The following is a 15,523-nucleotide window of genomic DNA, read 5'->3' on the forward strand; positions in this document are numbered from 1 at the left end:
GCAATGTGGGTGTCGTTGGACCAAGGTCAAGCACGAAAATCATTGTCGCAGATGTCATGAAATACATTCTTCAGTTTCATCTTCACTATTCGTAAACATCATCTAGAGTACACAAGATCCTATAGTATCGTTTCTTATCGTAGTTTTACGAAGCCAGTGCGTAGAACAACCAACCGAACGGAGACGTTTGTAGCTTGATGCGTATCTTTGCGGTTAAGCTCAATGCAAGTTACGAAAGGGTTGAGAGTTTGGGCGGTGCGATCCTTAAGTCTTGATTATACATGTCGATTACGACACGTTTCACCGTGCTTACAACTGGACCAGCCAAACGATTGATCAGCATCCACTTCTTTATATGAACGATGGATCGTACTCACTCTCCTCTCGGCCAGAACTTGCAGATAGGTCTTGACCTATCTCTATCCTGAGGTCTATTGGCGGGGACATGCGACTCTCCATAATTCCTCGCATAGTTGTCGTTTCCTCCCCAAGGTGGTCTTTGCTCTCCTCCGCTTACACCACTGCCATAGGCAGGGGTCGTTGATTGGCCCCATCCTCCTTGACCATATGACGGGGTGTGCGAGGTGGGTGGGACATAGTTGTATGCCGTTGTCGAAGGTGTGGGTAATACTCCCGTCAACTTGTTGAGCAAGTCCGAGACGCTGACAGTCGATTGATCGCCTTGTACAGAGGGAGGTAGTGGAGCGCTGTACGCTGAAGAAGCTTGGACTTGTCGATGGTTTGGGAAATGATATCGTAGCTTATCCATCCCGTTCAAGGGCGTCATCATTCGTAGACCGAAAGCGGTAGGCTCGATAACGCGGACATCGGTCTCGGAAGGGTCAGGGATCGGTATACCAGGAGGATAAGAGACAGCCAGGATTCCTCTTTCTCTTGCGTTTTGCGCTTCGACTTCGGGTGTGATTGGTGGATAGTCCGGTTTATCTTCGACATAAGCTGTGTGGACACAAGGCATGCTAGTCAGCTCACAGGAGTCAAGGTTAAATAAGGGTTTAGTCAGACTCACGAATCGGCTCATACCAGTCTATCACAGCATGGTCCCTCTGAGCAGCGAGAACAGCACCTTCCGCTTGATCCAACTGATGTGCACTAAGACCATGCACGTCCTCCTGCAAGAACCGATACCAAATCAGCGTATGTCCGAATTGCAGTTAAACTACAAGATATGCCAGCTTACCTCCGTCTGGATCTTCCAGAAAGGCATCTCCATCTCCCATGGCTCTTCCTTGAACAGCTTAACATCTTCCAGATTCCCACCACCTTGTTCCTCCTTCACCAGATCTCTGAATCTTACGCTATTGATGAGTTTGCCCTTGGCATTATATCGCGGAGGTTTCGTTTCCTCTTTCTGATTCTTGGACTCCAGAGTGTTGGAAGCTGAAGGTTCGGGAGTGGCATTCACGTTTGCTGTTAGACCTCTGCTTCCTAACGCTTTCAAAGTCGCAGAGAGAAGACTCGAAGTCGCAGATGGGGCAGGCGTCGGGGTCGTTGAAGGCGGACGATCGAGTTTCTTGATTGGAGGTAAATTCGTTCGCGGCTTAGTGGACGTGGAAGAAGAAGCTGGAGCGGATCCGAAGAAGGACATATCTGTACTCGAAGGCTTTGCAGGTACTTTCGATGATCCGGCATTGTTAGAGACCCCAGTGGTGGACTTGATGGGCGGTCGAGTTGCGCCTGGTCCAGTGACGGCTGGCACTTTGGAAGGTCCAGGTTTACTGGTGGTGTCTACATTGGACTTTCGTTCTTCCTTGACAACCTCGTCAATCTTCCTCTTTTTGTTCTCTGCGATGGCCGATGATTAGTATGGGTAATGGATCCTAGGCATCAAAAGTATGCTTACCAGCTTCCTCCGCAATCGCTTCTTCGCTCTTCCTACCACCCGGCAAAAGTACATCTACGAGATACGTATTATACTTTGTGAATGCACTCTGAATAGCATACTTGTTTTTGAGATCTACAACGCGTTTGATGTCAGGAAATACTCTGTACGAGTCAGTGCAGGCCACCTACTCCTATCTCGGGCAAGTTCAGAGACTTTCTTTGCAAGCTTTCCGAGTCTCAGTTCGACAATGTAATCCACAGGCATGTCGGTTTTGGCAAGTACCTGTGCAACAAGGTCTGTCAGCTTGAAGGGTACGCATTACGGGTCCAACGATCAACAAGTGAAAACTCACATGTAAGACCGGAGCGATGGCTCTGTCCCATTTCTCCGGATTCTTGATAAAAGCTCTCAGCCATACTTCCCACACTTCGCAATATCGAATATCGTCTCCCATCGCCCTCAGGTACTCCAGGGATGCACAATCGCGCAGCTGTTCAGCAATCTCTTGGAGTTCGCTTGGGTCCGGGATGAAATCTGGGGGTACATCTTGACCTTTCGATGTCTTAGATCGGAGATACTTGAAGAGTCGAACAGGTTTTGCAGCCAACGCTTCGGGAATCAACAATGGTCGAATTATTGGCATTGTCATTGTCGATGTAGGAGCCGAGGAGTCCATCTTCGATTTGCCCTTGTCATTACCGTTTGCGAGGCCTGCTGTGCTTCCGCCAAGAGGTGGCGAAGGAGGATCAATGGAGGAAGAGTTTTTCTTGCTCTTCCGATTCGGTTGTGCTGACGAAGTAGCCGACTTGATGTTACGACTAGGAGGAAGCGGACTGATCGGTCTCTTTGCTCCGGGAGCAGCATGTACACTGAGCGGCACCGCTTGAATCGGTGAAGAAGTCGAAGATGCAGACCCAGGCGGATATAGGGAGAAGGGGGAGTCGGATCTTGGAGGTGGAGTGGCGCTTGGAGCGTCTGTGATAACAGGCGAAGGACGAGAAGAGCTGAGTGTCAAAGGTTGATTCACATGTTGATGGTTGCTTATGCCGGATGACGGTCCAGCCAATGCGTTCGGACCGCTACACGACGGGAAGAATCGAGACATTAGCTACACTCTGCCGTCTGTATCAGGTACCACTCACTTGGTCGTGCTCGCGCCGTAAAATGGCAGGCTTTGACTGGGGATTTGATGCGGGCTTGAATACACCGGCGATTTTCGTGCTTGAGGGGCGATTTCCTGCAGCGACACGAACCCATACGGGGGTTGTTGTGATGACGAAGAGCCGTATGGTTGTCCTAATATGTGGATTGACATGATCAGCAACGAAAACCATATGCATTTCCACCCACACCCGCCACTAGCTACTGCCACGAACACAAGACGCAACACCCCGCCACAAGGACTCGACACAAATCACGTGATAAAACGGTAGCGGAGATGCGCCACGCTCTCCGCCTGTAGCCAATCAACGTGGGATGCCATCGCCAGATAGGTTCCGCTCGACAGGTGTGTGACGACTTGTCTGCTAGTCTCCGCGTTGGTACTGGTATCACACCAGACGAGGTGAATGGAAGGGGTGTCGTGGAAAGGCCAGCGCTGACTTTTCAGTACTCAACGACGCAGAGCCAGAGGATTTGGCAACGATCTATTGAGCTCGAGCTCGAGCTCGTTCGAAAAGGAAATGGAGATCATGTACATAGAACAAATGCTCATAGCGATCAAGATCAATCAATATCCATTCATCCCACCAGCGTTGGCGTATTCGTGATTGTGTTTGTGCGAATTGCGGTTCTATCTCTTCCCTCCACAGCAATGACACGGTGCGCCAGTAACGATCAATAAAGCGCTTTTTCCACTTACCGTTGCTGTAAGATCCATTAGCAGTTGGGAACCCTCCATTATAGCTTGGGTTTGAAGATTGCCGTTGAGTAGTAGGAGGCCGAGGCTGTTGTTGCGGTTGTTGCACCACAGGATATCCTTGGCTTACAAAAGCAGCTCCTCCCTGACTTTGACTCTGTTGGCCTTGGCCTTGGCCCCCAAACGCCATAGCACGGGCCTCTGCTTCCGTCTTCCCCTCCGATATCAATGACCGGACCAACAACCAGTCCTCTGGCGATTGTCCAGCCGGGATAGGATGTTGGCGAAGTTGTGATTCGACCCAAGCTCTGTGATTTGGATTGACACTGCGAGAAGAAAGCAGATCAAAAGGATACGATGGTGAGCTAAGTGCTGACGTGTGTGCGATTGAAAGGGGGAGGGAGAAGTACGTACCAATATCTACTTAGGTGGTCCCAAGGCCAGGTCTCCATCTGGCTGATACGATCCTATAGATAAAGGCCAGAACGAAACAAACACAGAAAGATCTGAAATAGTCTTGTTTAGTCGCGGACTGTCTTCTGGTGTATTGAGCGGTTCTGTAAATGAAAGCGGATATGATGACAAACTGCCTATTTATTGACTAGTACACATTGCTCTACGGCGTCGGATCTCACTACTATCTGCTGCTTTTGACACAACGATGAACAGAGACGGGGGGCGTTGTGGAGGAAGGGCAGACCCTACGTATCGATGAGAAGATAACAGACGAAACGAATAGATGTAATTAGTGAAAGCGGGATATCGTAGTTGAATGAACAAGTTTGGTAACAGGAAGTAAGCAGGATTTGAATGATGCGGTGAGGTAGCGCAAGTGCCGGGGGGGTGGGATAAAATCCTCAATTACCGGAATTGTTTCTGCGTTCTCTTGCACGCCTAATCAGCCCTGTTCGACCACGTGGCGCTGATCGACTTCGCACGCGTTCGTGCTATCTTGGTTAACATTTCCGGCGGGTCGATACTGCTGAAACAATAACAATTGATAGATCGACCTCGTACAAGAATCAGATACCCGTCACCAATCACATACCCGACATAAGCCTCAGTACAAACCGTCCCTCACACACGGCTGCATTGCACCTTGTTAGATAGTCCGAGGAGCATGATCTCACAATAGTCATGTCATACCCTCCACATTCTGACGAACGAGACGATCCGGAAGCGAACGGGTTACTACCCCCGAGTCAGCAAGATGTATTGCCAAGAGGGGAGGAAGGCCTTGATGAAGACGAAGAGAGGGATCTGATAAGGTGCGTTAAGCCATGTCACAACTTCCCTAGGGAGAGCCAGGTAGCTAACGCAATTTGACATAGACGATATGAGGATTTCAGTACAGTTGGTGAGTCGGTCGTCAGCTGGCAACTAAATGAGATCCAAGCTGAAGTGAGGAACTCGTAGACTGGATCCAAGACTCGTTACATGAACGGACAGAACATTCCAAGGCGCCTACAAATCCACTAGTGGCGCGATTAGATCAAGTGGACGGCGTGTTCGGATATGTCTGGCGAATGTTACGGCGTGGTTTAGAAGAAGGTGAAAGTTGGGTGGTCATCACACTTGTCGGTGAGCAAACGTTCTCTTCTTATCACCGCAACGGAGGAGACAGACAAGCTGATCGGCAATTCGATAGGTATACTGATTGGTATCAGCGCCGGGCTTATCTCTATTATCACGGCTTGGTTGTCAGACATCAAGATGGGATATTGTACGACTGGATGGTGGTTATCGCAGAAATTCTGTTGTCTGGAAATTGCAGATGAAGGAGAAGGATGTACAGAATGGAGAAATTGGGGAGGTGTAGAACCGTTCCGTTGGATCGCCTATATTCTGTTTGCGGTGAGTTATGCCCTACCGTTTCCTTTCGTTTGCTCTTGCTGTCTGGTCTTGCGAAAGTGATCCAGCTGAAGATTGCGTGGGCAGGCAATGTTCTCGTTTTCGGCGGCATATCTCGTTCGATGTTTCGCACCCTACGCTGCTGGATCAGGTATCTCGGAGATCAAGTGCATTTTGGGAGGCTTTATCATCAAGGGGTTCTTGAGTGTAGAAACGTTCCTCATCAAAGGGTTGACACTGGTACGTTATTCTACTCTGACATATCGAAGAAAAGAGGCAGCTGATGTCGTCTGCTCAGCCCCTCGCTATTGCGTCAGGTCTGTCAGTTGGAAAGGAAGGACCGTCAGTCCACGTTGCGTGTAGTATAGGAAATGTAGTGGCTAGGATGTTCAGTCGGTATGATCGGAGTCATCGTAAGTCTAGCCAAGGTCCTTTGAAAGCGCCATATTGCTCACTCTAACAAATTCACGACTGTAGTCAAGATGCGGGAGATAGTCACTGCGGCAAGTGCTGCCGGTGTTGCGGTGGCTTTCGGTTCTCCTATCGGAGGTGTGCTATTCTCGATAGAGGTGCGTTGTGTCTTTCTCTCACGGCTCAGTATCGAGAGATCTGACATCTGTTTCTGTTCCCAGGAAATGAACCAAACCTTCTCGAATCGGACAATGTGGAGAAGCTTCGTCTGTGCGCTGGTCGCCACATTCACTCTCTCGGTAGGTCGTATTGTCCTGACCTTCCCAAACAGCTACACCAAACACTGACACGAAACACCCTGGGTAGTCGATGGATCCATTCCGAACAGGCAAACTCGTTTTATTCCAGGTTGCATACGACCGGGATTGGCATTACTTTGAAATACCAGCATATGTTCTGATTGGAATTTTCGGCGTAAGCTCTCCCCTTCTTGATTCTGCAAAGGCTCAAGCTCATGCTGTTGTCATCAGGGTCTCTATGGCGCGTTCGTCATCAAGTTCAACCTTCAGGTCGCTGCTTTCCGTCGGAAACATCTGAGTTCGCATGGTGTCGCCGAGGCCGTCGTGCTTGCAACAATAACGGCAACGGTGGGATATCTCAATCGTTTCTTGAGGATCGATATGACCGAGAGTCTGTCGCTCCTATTCAGAGAATGTGAGGGCGGAGGGGACCATAAGGGGTTATGCCAGTGAGCTTTCAGTCTCCGACTGCATTGATAATGGCCAAGCTCATATCTCTGTCTCTCCGTTTAGGACCTCTGCGCAGTGGCGTATGGTGAACTCCCTTCTACTGGCGACCATCGTTCGAACCGGCTTGATCGTCGTTTCGTATGGCTGTAAAGTCCCAGCGGGTATCTTCATTCCTTCTATGGCAGTCGGAGCGACCTTTGGCCGTATGATTGGAATCTTGGTTAAAGCCTTGCATACGTGAGTGGTCGTCGAATGACAAATTCAGAGTCGTTGGGCTCCCCAACAAGAAGTGGACAGAGCTGACCCGTGACTTTGTCCCGTAGGTCTTACCCCGAAGCACCTTGGTTCGCGACATGTGCTCCTGACGCACCGTGTATAACACCTGGAACTTATGCCTTCCTCGGTGCAGCTGCTGCTCTCGGGTAAGCTCCCCTCAATCTGCCTACTTTACATCGTGACGCAGATCTGATGACCCAAAATCGCAGCGGTGTCACTCGGATTACAGTAACAGTTGTCGTCATTATGTTCGAGTTGACTGGTGCTTTGACATACATCTTACCGACCATGGTGAGCGGCCCTCATATGTCTGGCTCCGAACTCGAATCAAGCTAACAATCATCATCTATAGATCGTTCTGCTCGTGACGAAAGCTGTTAGCGACCAATTTGGGGGAGGTGGTATCGCCGACCAAATGATCCGTCTCAATGGTTATCCGTTCTTGGAAAAAGAAGACAAGGAGGACGCGACGGACCATGCTTTTATCGAACCAAGTAAGTGCCATCTCTGAGCTTCCGCTTGGAAGACCCGCGTGAACGAGAAACGTTGCAGCAATTGACGTATCTTCGATTGCAGTCGCGAACGTCATGAAGAAGGACATCATCATAATGGAAGCGACAGGTGTGCCACTACAACATATCGGTGAGCTGCCAGATCTTTCGTCTATTTGTGTGAAGTTGTAATCGACGCTGACATGTGCGTACTTATAGCGGAGATCGTACAAAGTACAAACTTCCAAGGGTTCCCCGTAGTGAAGAGCGAAGAGGATCGTACCATCATTGGATTTGTCCGAAAGCATGAGCTCCGATATGCGTTAGGTGAGCAGTCTGCTGAGACACATACTTGTCTCCTCTGAGCCGCAACTTGCTGACCTCGACTCGTCGCCCTCACCCTATAGAGAAAGCACGACGGACGCGAAATCTTTCCCCAAATGCAATTTGCACCTTTCAAGCCATCACTCCTCTACCTGGTCTCGACGATGGAGTGTCAAGCGGGAACGCTTCGGATAAATTCTTACAGAGACCTGATATCGTTTTCCCTGGAACTGGAACAAAGAGGACGGGGAGTGTCTCGAGACCGCCGATGTCGCCTTCAATGAGAAGGGAGAGCGGAGTGGAGGTTGAGGAGGTTGATTTCGGACAATATGTGGATGAGGTGAGTGGGGAGCGTGGTGGTCGTGGACCTACTGTGACGGAAGCGTGAGAGGACGATGTTACAAGAGGAAGGGGAGGGGCTTGTTAAGATTGATGGAAATTGCTGACAAACTTCAATCGCTTAGACACCTCTCACGGTCAGTCCAAAGATGCCCTTGGAAATCGTCATGCAGCTCTTCAGACGAATGGGGTGAGTCTTCAGCTGGTAAAACGGTGAAAAACAAAATCCTAAGCTAACTGTATTGTCACATAGCCCTCGTGTCATTCTTGTTGCGAACCAAGGTCAACTCGTAGGGTTGGTGACTGTGAAAGATGTACTACGTCACGAAGTAGTTTCGGAACATCAAAAACATCTCCGATCAACATCAAACAACTCCCATTCCATCCCCAACTCCGGTCTTCCTACCTCCGCTTCCGCCGGTGTTAATGGGAATGATCTCGGACACAGTCGAGTGGATTCAAATGGATGGGAAACGAGTTGGGAAGCTGTTGAAGCGGATCAAGGTGGACATGGATTGGAAATCGCTCTTGAAGAAGGTCTAGCTTGGGCACGAAGTGGAGTCAACAGATTCTGGAACGTGGGATTACAAGGCTGGAGGGGGTTCACAGGCGGAGGTGGTGGAGGGAGAGGAAGAGAAGTGTTTGAGTACGAGCTGAACGAGGATAGGACGAACAATTAGATTAGGAATCGATATATAAGGGGATGCATCTTGTCATATTTGGGTAGGTAGCGGAGGATTGGACTGTTACTGCTCAGACAGGATATACATGCTCAACCGTTCACTTCACTTGCCTTCACAGTCTTCGCTCTGTTTACATTGCAAAACCGCCTGCTTCACATGTACATTCGATTCATATATCATACCATGTATCAACACTACGCTACAATGTTTTTGTATATTTGCTATTATGTTTGGAATGATCTTGACTAATTACACGAATGCCTTGAACGTTATCTACAAATGCGAAAGAAACAGAGTCGAAAGTGAATCTAAATCATCTCATAACCTTCTTCCTTCTCATTCTTCTTCTCATCCTCGTCCCCATCTTCGACTCGAGCAGAGTGATCTACATGCTTGACTTCAGCCTCGGCGGGCTTGGTCTCTTCGACTTGATAGCCTCCAGTCCCAGTCTCGGTGGACTCAGTTGGTACTTCGACTACAGGAGTAGGAACGGCCTCTTCGTCGACTGCAGACTTGGCGACATCGGCATACGACTCAGATTCTTCGTTGGTGTTGGTGTTTGAGTCAACTTCCTCGACATGCTCGATATCGTCGTCTCGCTTCTCTTCGTGATCACCGACAGAAGAAGCACTCGAGCTATCGCTCCAAGACCTGCGATCGTCCTCAGGCTCGCTCTCTTCACCTCGCTCCCTTCGCTCCTTCACTTCTTCCCAGACACCATCTCGTCGTTTCTCGAGATCCTCAATCTCCTGCTCGACCTGTCGGACTACTTCCTTTCTCCTCTTTCGGACTTCCTTGTCGCCGCCCGATGTCACTCCGTCAGCTTGAAGGAGGAGCTGGAGAAGTGCGTTGGTCTGAGCGTGGTAAGGCGAGTTTGTTCGGTTGAAGAGAAGAGGAGGGGGAGTAGATCCCGGTGTGGTGTGAGCGAAAGACAGGTTGTTAGGGAAAGTGAACTGAGATCGGAGAGCCGCGAGTTGCTGTTCGATGGAATCGAGAGTCGAAAGTGAGGCAGTCGAGTTAGGCGTATCAACTCCGGACTCGGGGGAGGTCTCGGCTGTAGTGTTGTTCACCTGAGGGGCAGGCGCAGCACGGGGAAGATCGTTCTTCTCACCCTCGGCAACGCCCTTGCCCTTGGTCTTCCTCGCGCACTTCTTCTCACAAGCACGCGCGCATTGCTGCTCGCAAGCGCCTTCACAGTTCGTCTGCTCGCCTTGGTTTCGTCTCTTCTCCTCGATGAATGCGTGCTCGAGGTTGCCCAGGATGTCACGAACGAAGGGATTGATGTCGGTGAACTGCTCGAGGAGAGACGTGAAAGGCGGTACTTCCTTCTTCTGATCTGCGGGAGTGGTCTCGGTGGTAGGCTGGACAGGGCCAGGAGAAGGAGGCCTGGCGGCAACGGGAGCAGGAGTAGCAGACTCTTCAACAGCGGGAGCAGACTCGGCTGGTTTGTCGGTAGATGTCGATTCGCTAGCAGGTGCCGGTTGTTCCTCCTCAGGCTCAAAAACGAGTCCGAATTGAGAAAGGAACTGGTTCAAACCCTCAGGGACGCCGTTGGTCTTGGGTCGCTCGGTGGAGGAAGAAGCAGCGGTCGATGACTCGCCTTCGGAGATTGGGTCAACTCGCAGGCCGAGGAACTGAGAAAGGAGGTCGTTGATCTCCTCGGGGAAAGCGGAGCCAGACTCGGTAGACTCCTGCTGCGTCTCGGTGGTGCTGGCAGGCTGCTCTTGCTGTTGAGTGGTGGGCTGGGGAGCAGGGGCGGGAGTCGGAGCGGCTTCAGCCTGAGGTTGAGACTTGGCTTCGGGCTTGGGCTCGGACACAGAGGACTCAGGGACGAGGTTGAAACCGAAGAGTTGACCAAGGATGTTGTTGATGCCTTCGAAGTCGGTGTTGGGGTTGGTGTCGGTCCTCTGAACAGGTCGTTGAGAGGATGCAGCGGCTCGAGCAGCGGTAGCAGCAGCTTGTGCTTGTGCGACCCTATTATTATCGGTATCAATATCAGCTTTAGCCCGACAACACGTGTCAGAATGAGAAGGCGCTACCAACCTCCTCTGACACTTGGCCGCGCAAGCTTGTTTCTTCCTCTCCACGGCTTCGAGATAAGCCCTTCGTCTCCTCTCTACTTCCTGGAGATACTCTCTCTTCCTGCTCTCGATTGCTTCGACGTACTGTCGTCGTCGTTGTTCGGCCTCTGCCTCTCGGCGTTGTCGCAACTGTTGCTCGTATTCGAGACGAGCGAGTTCCGCTCGGAGAACGGCTTCTCGCTCAGCTTGAGCTTGAGCACGAGCTCGAAGTGCCGCTTCGTGTGCAGCAGCAGCTTCGGCCTCTTGTCGTCGTCGTTGGATCGATTGAAGGTGTGCTAGAGCTGCACGTTCTTCCTCTTCGAGCGTCGTCGATGGGTAAGTGGCGTGGTGGTCGACGCCGACAAATGGGTTGTAACGAGGAGCGCCGAACACGTCAGCGGGGGAGTAACCAGCTGCGTGAGCGTGAGGAACGAAGGGAGCAGGAGATGCTCGTCGCTGGGTGGCGACAGGTTGGAAGAGGTATGGGTAGTTGGAGTAGAACGACATTGTTGTAATGTTAGGGTGGACTATTGATCGATTGGAGGGTGAGTGGCAAAGTAGCAGAATAAGTCTTGGTTAATCAGAATGTATTTGTGATGAGTAGAAAAGATAAACGTCAATGTTATTCAACGGTCAGCTCTTTATACCTTGATATCATGCTACGAGGCCGCGCGTCCATACACCACGAATGCTTACACAGACACTGACTCATCGTCCCTCTGGAGAAGGATGATGAAAGGATTGGAATGGATTAGAAAGGATCAGAAAGGATTAGAAAGCGTCAGAATACAAAGGTACAACCTGGAATCTGCTAGAATCCTCCGCAGAGTTACGTAATATCCCCTTGGAAGGTTACTCACCCCGGTTATCGACCTTTCCCGATTCGTTCGGTCGGCCACTATCAGCATCTGTCCGATTCCATCAATAATGTAATTCTTATCGATGCGGTGATCGCTCGGTGACAAACAGACCATGCGGGTGACATGACCGCATGTTCCACAAGTTTAATCGACGGCGATGGTCACGGCCACGGACACGGCGACAGCGATGGGTACATGCCCGATAGCGTTGCTTCCATACATCACTGGAAAACAGAAGAATGCTTCAGATGTCATCAAAATATGTATGCTGAATTACGTTTGATCTCCTTCATCTCACTCCCACACCTAGCAAAGGATCTACCCCGCTCGACGCGTTAGGTTTCCCGGAGGCCGTACCAGCGGGCTTCCTGACCGATACCCCTAGTCCGGCTAGGGGATCTCCATTTCCTACTTCTCCATCGCGATCATCCCTATTGACATACCCCGAGCTCGAGTTCCAGCCCGCTGAACTGGGCCGAGTAGTCTGCTCTTGAGGTTCGTACCTGGCAAATCCCGAGCCCAACGGTGCAGTGATAGGTATTCGTGGTAGTCCGGTCGCCGGACTACCTCTTGAAGATGATAGGTGTACCGATGGCTTGGGTGGCAAGGCAGATTGCGATGGTCCTGGATTCGCTGTTATCGGAGGCGCCACTGGTAAAGTCGGCATCGAGGGTAGGACAGCCACACTGGGAGGGGTCGGCGTGACATCCTCGAAGTCCATTGTCCCCTTGTGCGCCGGTATAGGCGAATCCTTTTTCTCAATTTGGACGTCCAGCGGGGCTGCGATCGGTACTGGAGGAGGCTCCGAGGCAAGGGCAGGATTTGGTGCGGGTGTCGTTGCTCTACTTCTTGGTGCTTCTAAGCCATCGTGCCATCCCCACTCTCTCACAATCTCATCCACCTCGCTCCCAGCAGCATCAAGCAACGTGTCCCGAATCTTGTCCAGTCCCTTCCACGCAGCCTCCTTCTCGCCGTCCGGGTCCTCGTCTTCGCCTTCGGAACGCAGGGTGGTCAGCCACTCGGTCATAGCTTTCCCCATGCCCAACATTGCTAATCTCAATTCCGCCATCTCTCTTTCGGCATCTTTCACCGTCTTTTGCGATGACTGACTGTCGATAGATTGGCGACTTTGTAATCCAGGTCGCGGTGGGGTGCTGTTATCCGAGGGTGAAGTCAGGAAAGTCCGAGGCGGTAGAGCCGAGATAGAATTTGGTATCGATGAAAAGGGTGCAGCGGCATCCCGAGCTGAAGGGGATGTGATTGGAGAGAAAGGAAGGTTTGGCAAATAAGAATATGCCGTTGCTGAATCAGGCAGGTTTTTCTTCGATGGCCAGGTCAGCGTGAAGCGATGTCTACGAGACATCGTAAACTCACCCGTAGATCCGCGACAGTGGACATGAATGCCTTGTCCAGTCCTGCCGCTTGTGCTCTCTCAAACAGGCCTTGAGCTAGACCTCCCACTCCCGGTTTGCCGCCTCTCATACCGCCCCGCACACTCATACCACCTCTCGCCATACCTCTCCCTCGTCCCGATCCTCGTAATCTTGTTGTTTCGTCTCGCTCTCGTTCCGGTGGAGACGCTTTGATACCGAGCAGGTCCTGATTTTGCAAGACGATTTCCACACCCGCTGCAGGGGAGATGTTATTGCGCAAGAACAGAGCTTGAGATAGGATGAGGAATGGCTCGAATGGATATGTCGTAGATGGAGCAGGGTAATGGAGGAGGTTTGTGAGAAGGGTGGGGTAGTCGGCTTCTATCACTGTGGGCGATGTGAATTCAAAGTTCGACTCGACACACTTGGTTAGGAGACGACTCACGTTCATTCCGTATGAGCAGGAGCATGGCAACGCAGACGAAATCCAGCAGTTGTAACCCTGGGTCTTCGGCGAATACCCCATCCCATAGTCTCAGCGCCAAGTGGAATGGCAATTCTCTCGTGAAGATTAGTCGGAGCCAGCGGCTGGGTACGGTTCCCATCCGTTAGCTCCTCACTCTATGACACTTGCCAAGGTTTGCCTTCCCACACCGATGGCCTCGCAGGTTTTGATGCCTTTGCAAGGGAAATGCCACTCACATTGCCCATATCTGCGCTTCCACCCCTTCCGCTTCCAGCCTCTCCCACAATTGCGGATCTATCCGCCGTACCAGTGATGTATGAAGATTATTACATCTGACAATAATAGGAGCTTGAGGTGCGGAGGGTGTTCTCGTGCGCTAGGGAGAGAGGAGGAAGCAACAATCAGCCCCTGTCTTTCCTGCATATACCATACCTGGCCGTTGCTTGATCACTCCACGTGCAGCAGTGTGCGTATGATAAGGGGAGATACGAAAGATGACTTACCACGGGTGCTTCTTCTGCTCTCCACTCGTAAAATGCCTTGCCACCCTTCATGATCGCTGCGAAAAGTTCAAACGCATCATGTTCCACAAATCTCCTATCCAGCGTGACCCTCATCGCCTCGTCCATCAAATCCGTTTTCTTGGCTGGACTTCCTCGACTGTTATTGTCCAGAGAATCCCTATCGACTACCCAGAAACAACAAGCGAGCAACTCGTGCATCCCCTGTCTATACCCCACATCGGGATTCAAAACCGCAAATACAAACAAGCTCGTCGTCAGACATCTTCTCACAGATGGTAGTTCGAAATATCTGATATCGGGGAATGTACGTTGTACGTCTTGAGCGATTGTAGAACGGAGATCGAGATGTGAGAACCAAGTTTTCCAAGGTGATGATTGGGATAATGATAATGGATCCCAACCTTCCCCGCCTTCGCTAGCGCCCACACCCTTCGTAGCGGATGAAGATGAGGAAGATGACGCAGAGGCGGGAGTGGTGGTGGAAGAGCTAGGTCCGCCAGAGGAGAGATATTCGTCGTAGCCTGAACAATCGGAGGCCCATCTTCCGTCAGGTGCAATGAGATATCGTCGTCGGAGATTGTCATAGCCTTCTCGACGAGCTTGAAGAGCAGGTAGGAAGAGATCGAGAGAGGTAGGAGGGGGGAGAAGAGAGTGGTAGAACTGCGAGCAGTAAGGGACATGATTAGCAACCTTCGAAATAGGGGGCTAGCTCTCTAGCAACGGAAGGTATACGAGCTGCAAGTTGCCGTCGCGCCAAGGAGACAACACGGCTAATGAGGTGATCTGACATAGACCCGCGTGCTTGTCAAAGGGCAGTCGAGTGTGACGTGCAGCGATACAAGGGCAGCGATACCGATATTGAGAATTCTGAACCACTCACACGCCAGTAGACTGATCTCAGAACGACACCCCCATCCATCCCTACCTCGCCCAATCCTCCTCTCGAAAGAGCGTCCGCCTTCAACCTACTTATCGAAATCAATGGGTCGGAAAAGATCGACTTCCATCGTGATCTACGAGTCCGCAAGGTATATTAGCGAGCTTCGAAATCCCAGTGTAACACGATGAGGGCTAGGTGCGGTGATACATTATCTTGCAAGGGGAAAGGAGTTATGGAAGAGTTATGACGTACTGAATCTCAAGTGATGTAGGTCTATTGAACACATCCTCTTCCTTGATCGTGTCCGTCATATCGTACACACAGTCCTAAGCTGCTGTAGTGTTGTATCAGCTCACAGACCGGAGAACGTGTAGTGATCGGTCGTCGAGCAGTGTTGATCTGATATGACGATTCTCAATGACCTCGAGACATGAACAAAGACATTCACTCTCGTCTGTCGTCGCGAGCCAAATACCCCGCCGGACCACGTTGCGAGTTCAGGGCAACATATCACACAGCGAAAGATAATACGCGG

The 15,523-nt window shown here is 51.0% G+C and overlaps 4 protein-coding genes across 4 annotated transcripts; 1 reads left to right on the forward strand and 3 right to left on the reverse strand.

The window, feature by feature from the left end:
- Window positions 1-373: 373 nt before the first annotated feature.
- CI109_106848 (uncharacterized protein) lies at window positions 374-4,153 on the reverse strand (the record flags this gene model as incomplete). The annotated part of the gene is made up of 9 exons (XM_032002087.1): window positions 374-957; window positions 1,028-1,130; window positions 1,199-1,803; window positions 1,862-1,975; window positions 2,032-2,125; window positions 2,196-2,922; window positions 2,986-3,139; window positions 3,705-4,027; window positions 4,116-4,153. 9 exons carry the CDS (start codon window positions 4,151-4,153, stop codon window positions 374-376), a joined length of 2,742 nt encoding a protein of 913 aa, XP_031863644.1.
- Window positions 4,154-4,838: 685 nt separating this feature from the next.
- Window positions 4,839-8,822, forward strand: CI109_106849 (uncharacterized protein; the record flags this gene model as incomplete). The annotated part of the gene is made up of 19 exons (XM_032002086.1): window positions 4,839-4,969; window positions 5,033-5,058; window positions 5,118-5,282; window positions 5,350-5,555; window positions 5,640-5,792; window positions 5,851-5,965; window positions 6,030-6,121; window positions 6,185-6,262; window positions 6,330-6,437; window positions 6,494-6,711; window positions 6,776-6,949; window positions 7,036-7,134; window positions 7,198-7,279; window positions 7,341-7,482; window positions 7,565-7,630; window positions 7,699-7,806; window positions 7,887-8,143; window positions 8,268-8,332; window positions 8,396-8,822. The coding sequence occupies 19 exons, from the start codon at window positions 4,839-4,841 to the stop codon at window positions 8,820-8,822; spliced, it is 2,712 nt and encodes a 903-aa protein (XP_031863643.1).
- Window positions 8,823-9,133: 311 nt separating this feature from the next.
- On the reverse strand, window positions 9,134-11,392 carry CI109_106850 (uncharacterized protein; the record flags this gene model as incomplete). The annotated part of the gene is made up of 2 exons (XM_032002085.1): window positions 9,134-10,799; window positions 10,869-11,392. 2 exons carry the CDS (start codon window positions 11,390-11,392, stop codon window positions 9,134-9,136), a joined length of 2,190 nt encoding a protein of 729 aa, XP_031863642.1.
- A 642-nt stretch (window positions 11,393-12,034) lies between these two features.
- CI109_106851 (uncharacterized protein) lies at window positions 12,035-15,299 on the reverse strand (the record flags this gene model as incomplete). The annotated part of the gene is made up of 7 exons (XM_032002084.1): window positions 12,035-13,066; window positions 13,120-13,505; window positions 13,564-13,706; window positions 13,821-13,960; window positions 14,088-14,768; window positions 14,989-15,121; window positions 15,241-15,299. The coding sequence occupies 7 exons, from the start codon at window positions 15,297-15,299 to the stop codon at window positions 12,035-12,037; spliced, it is 2,574 nt and encodes an 857-aa protein (XP_031863641.1).
- Between the last annotated feature and the right edge of the window lie 224 nt (window positions 15,300-15,523).

This window comes from Kwoniella shandongensis, chromosome 13 (genome assembly GCF_008629635.2).
Source record: "Kwoniella shandongensis chromosome 13, complete sequence".
NCBI lineage: Eukaryota > Fungi > Basidiomycota > Tremellomycetes > Tremellales > Cryptococcaceae > Kwoniella > Kwoniella shandongensis.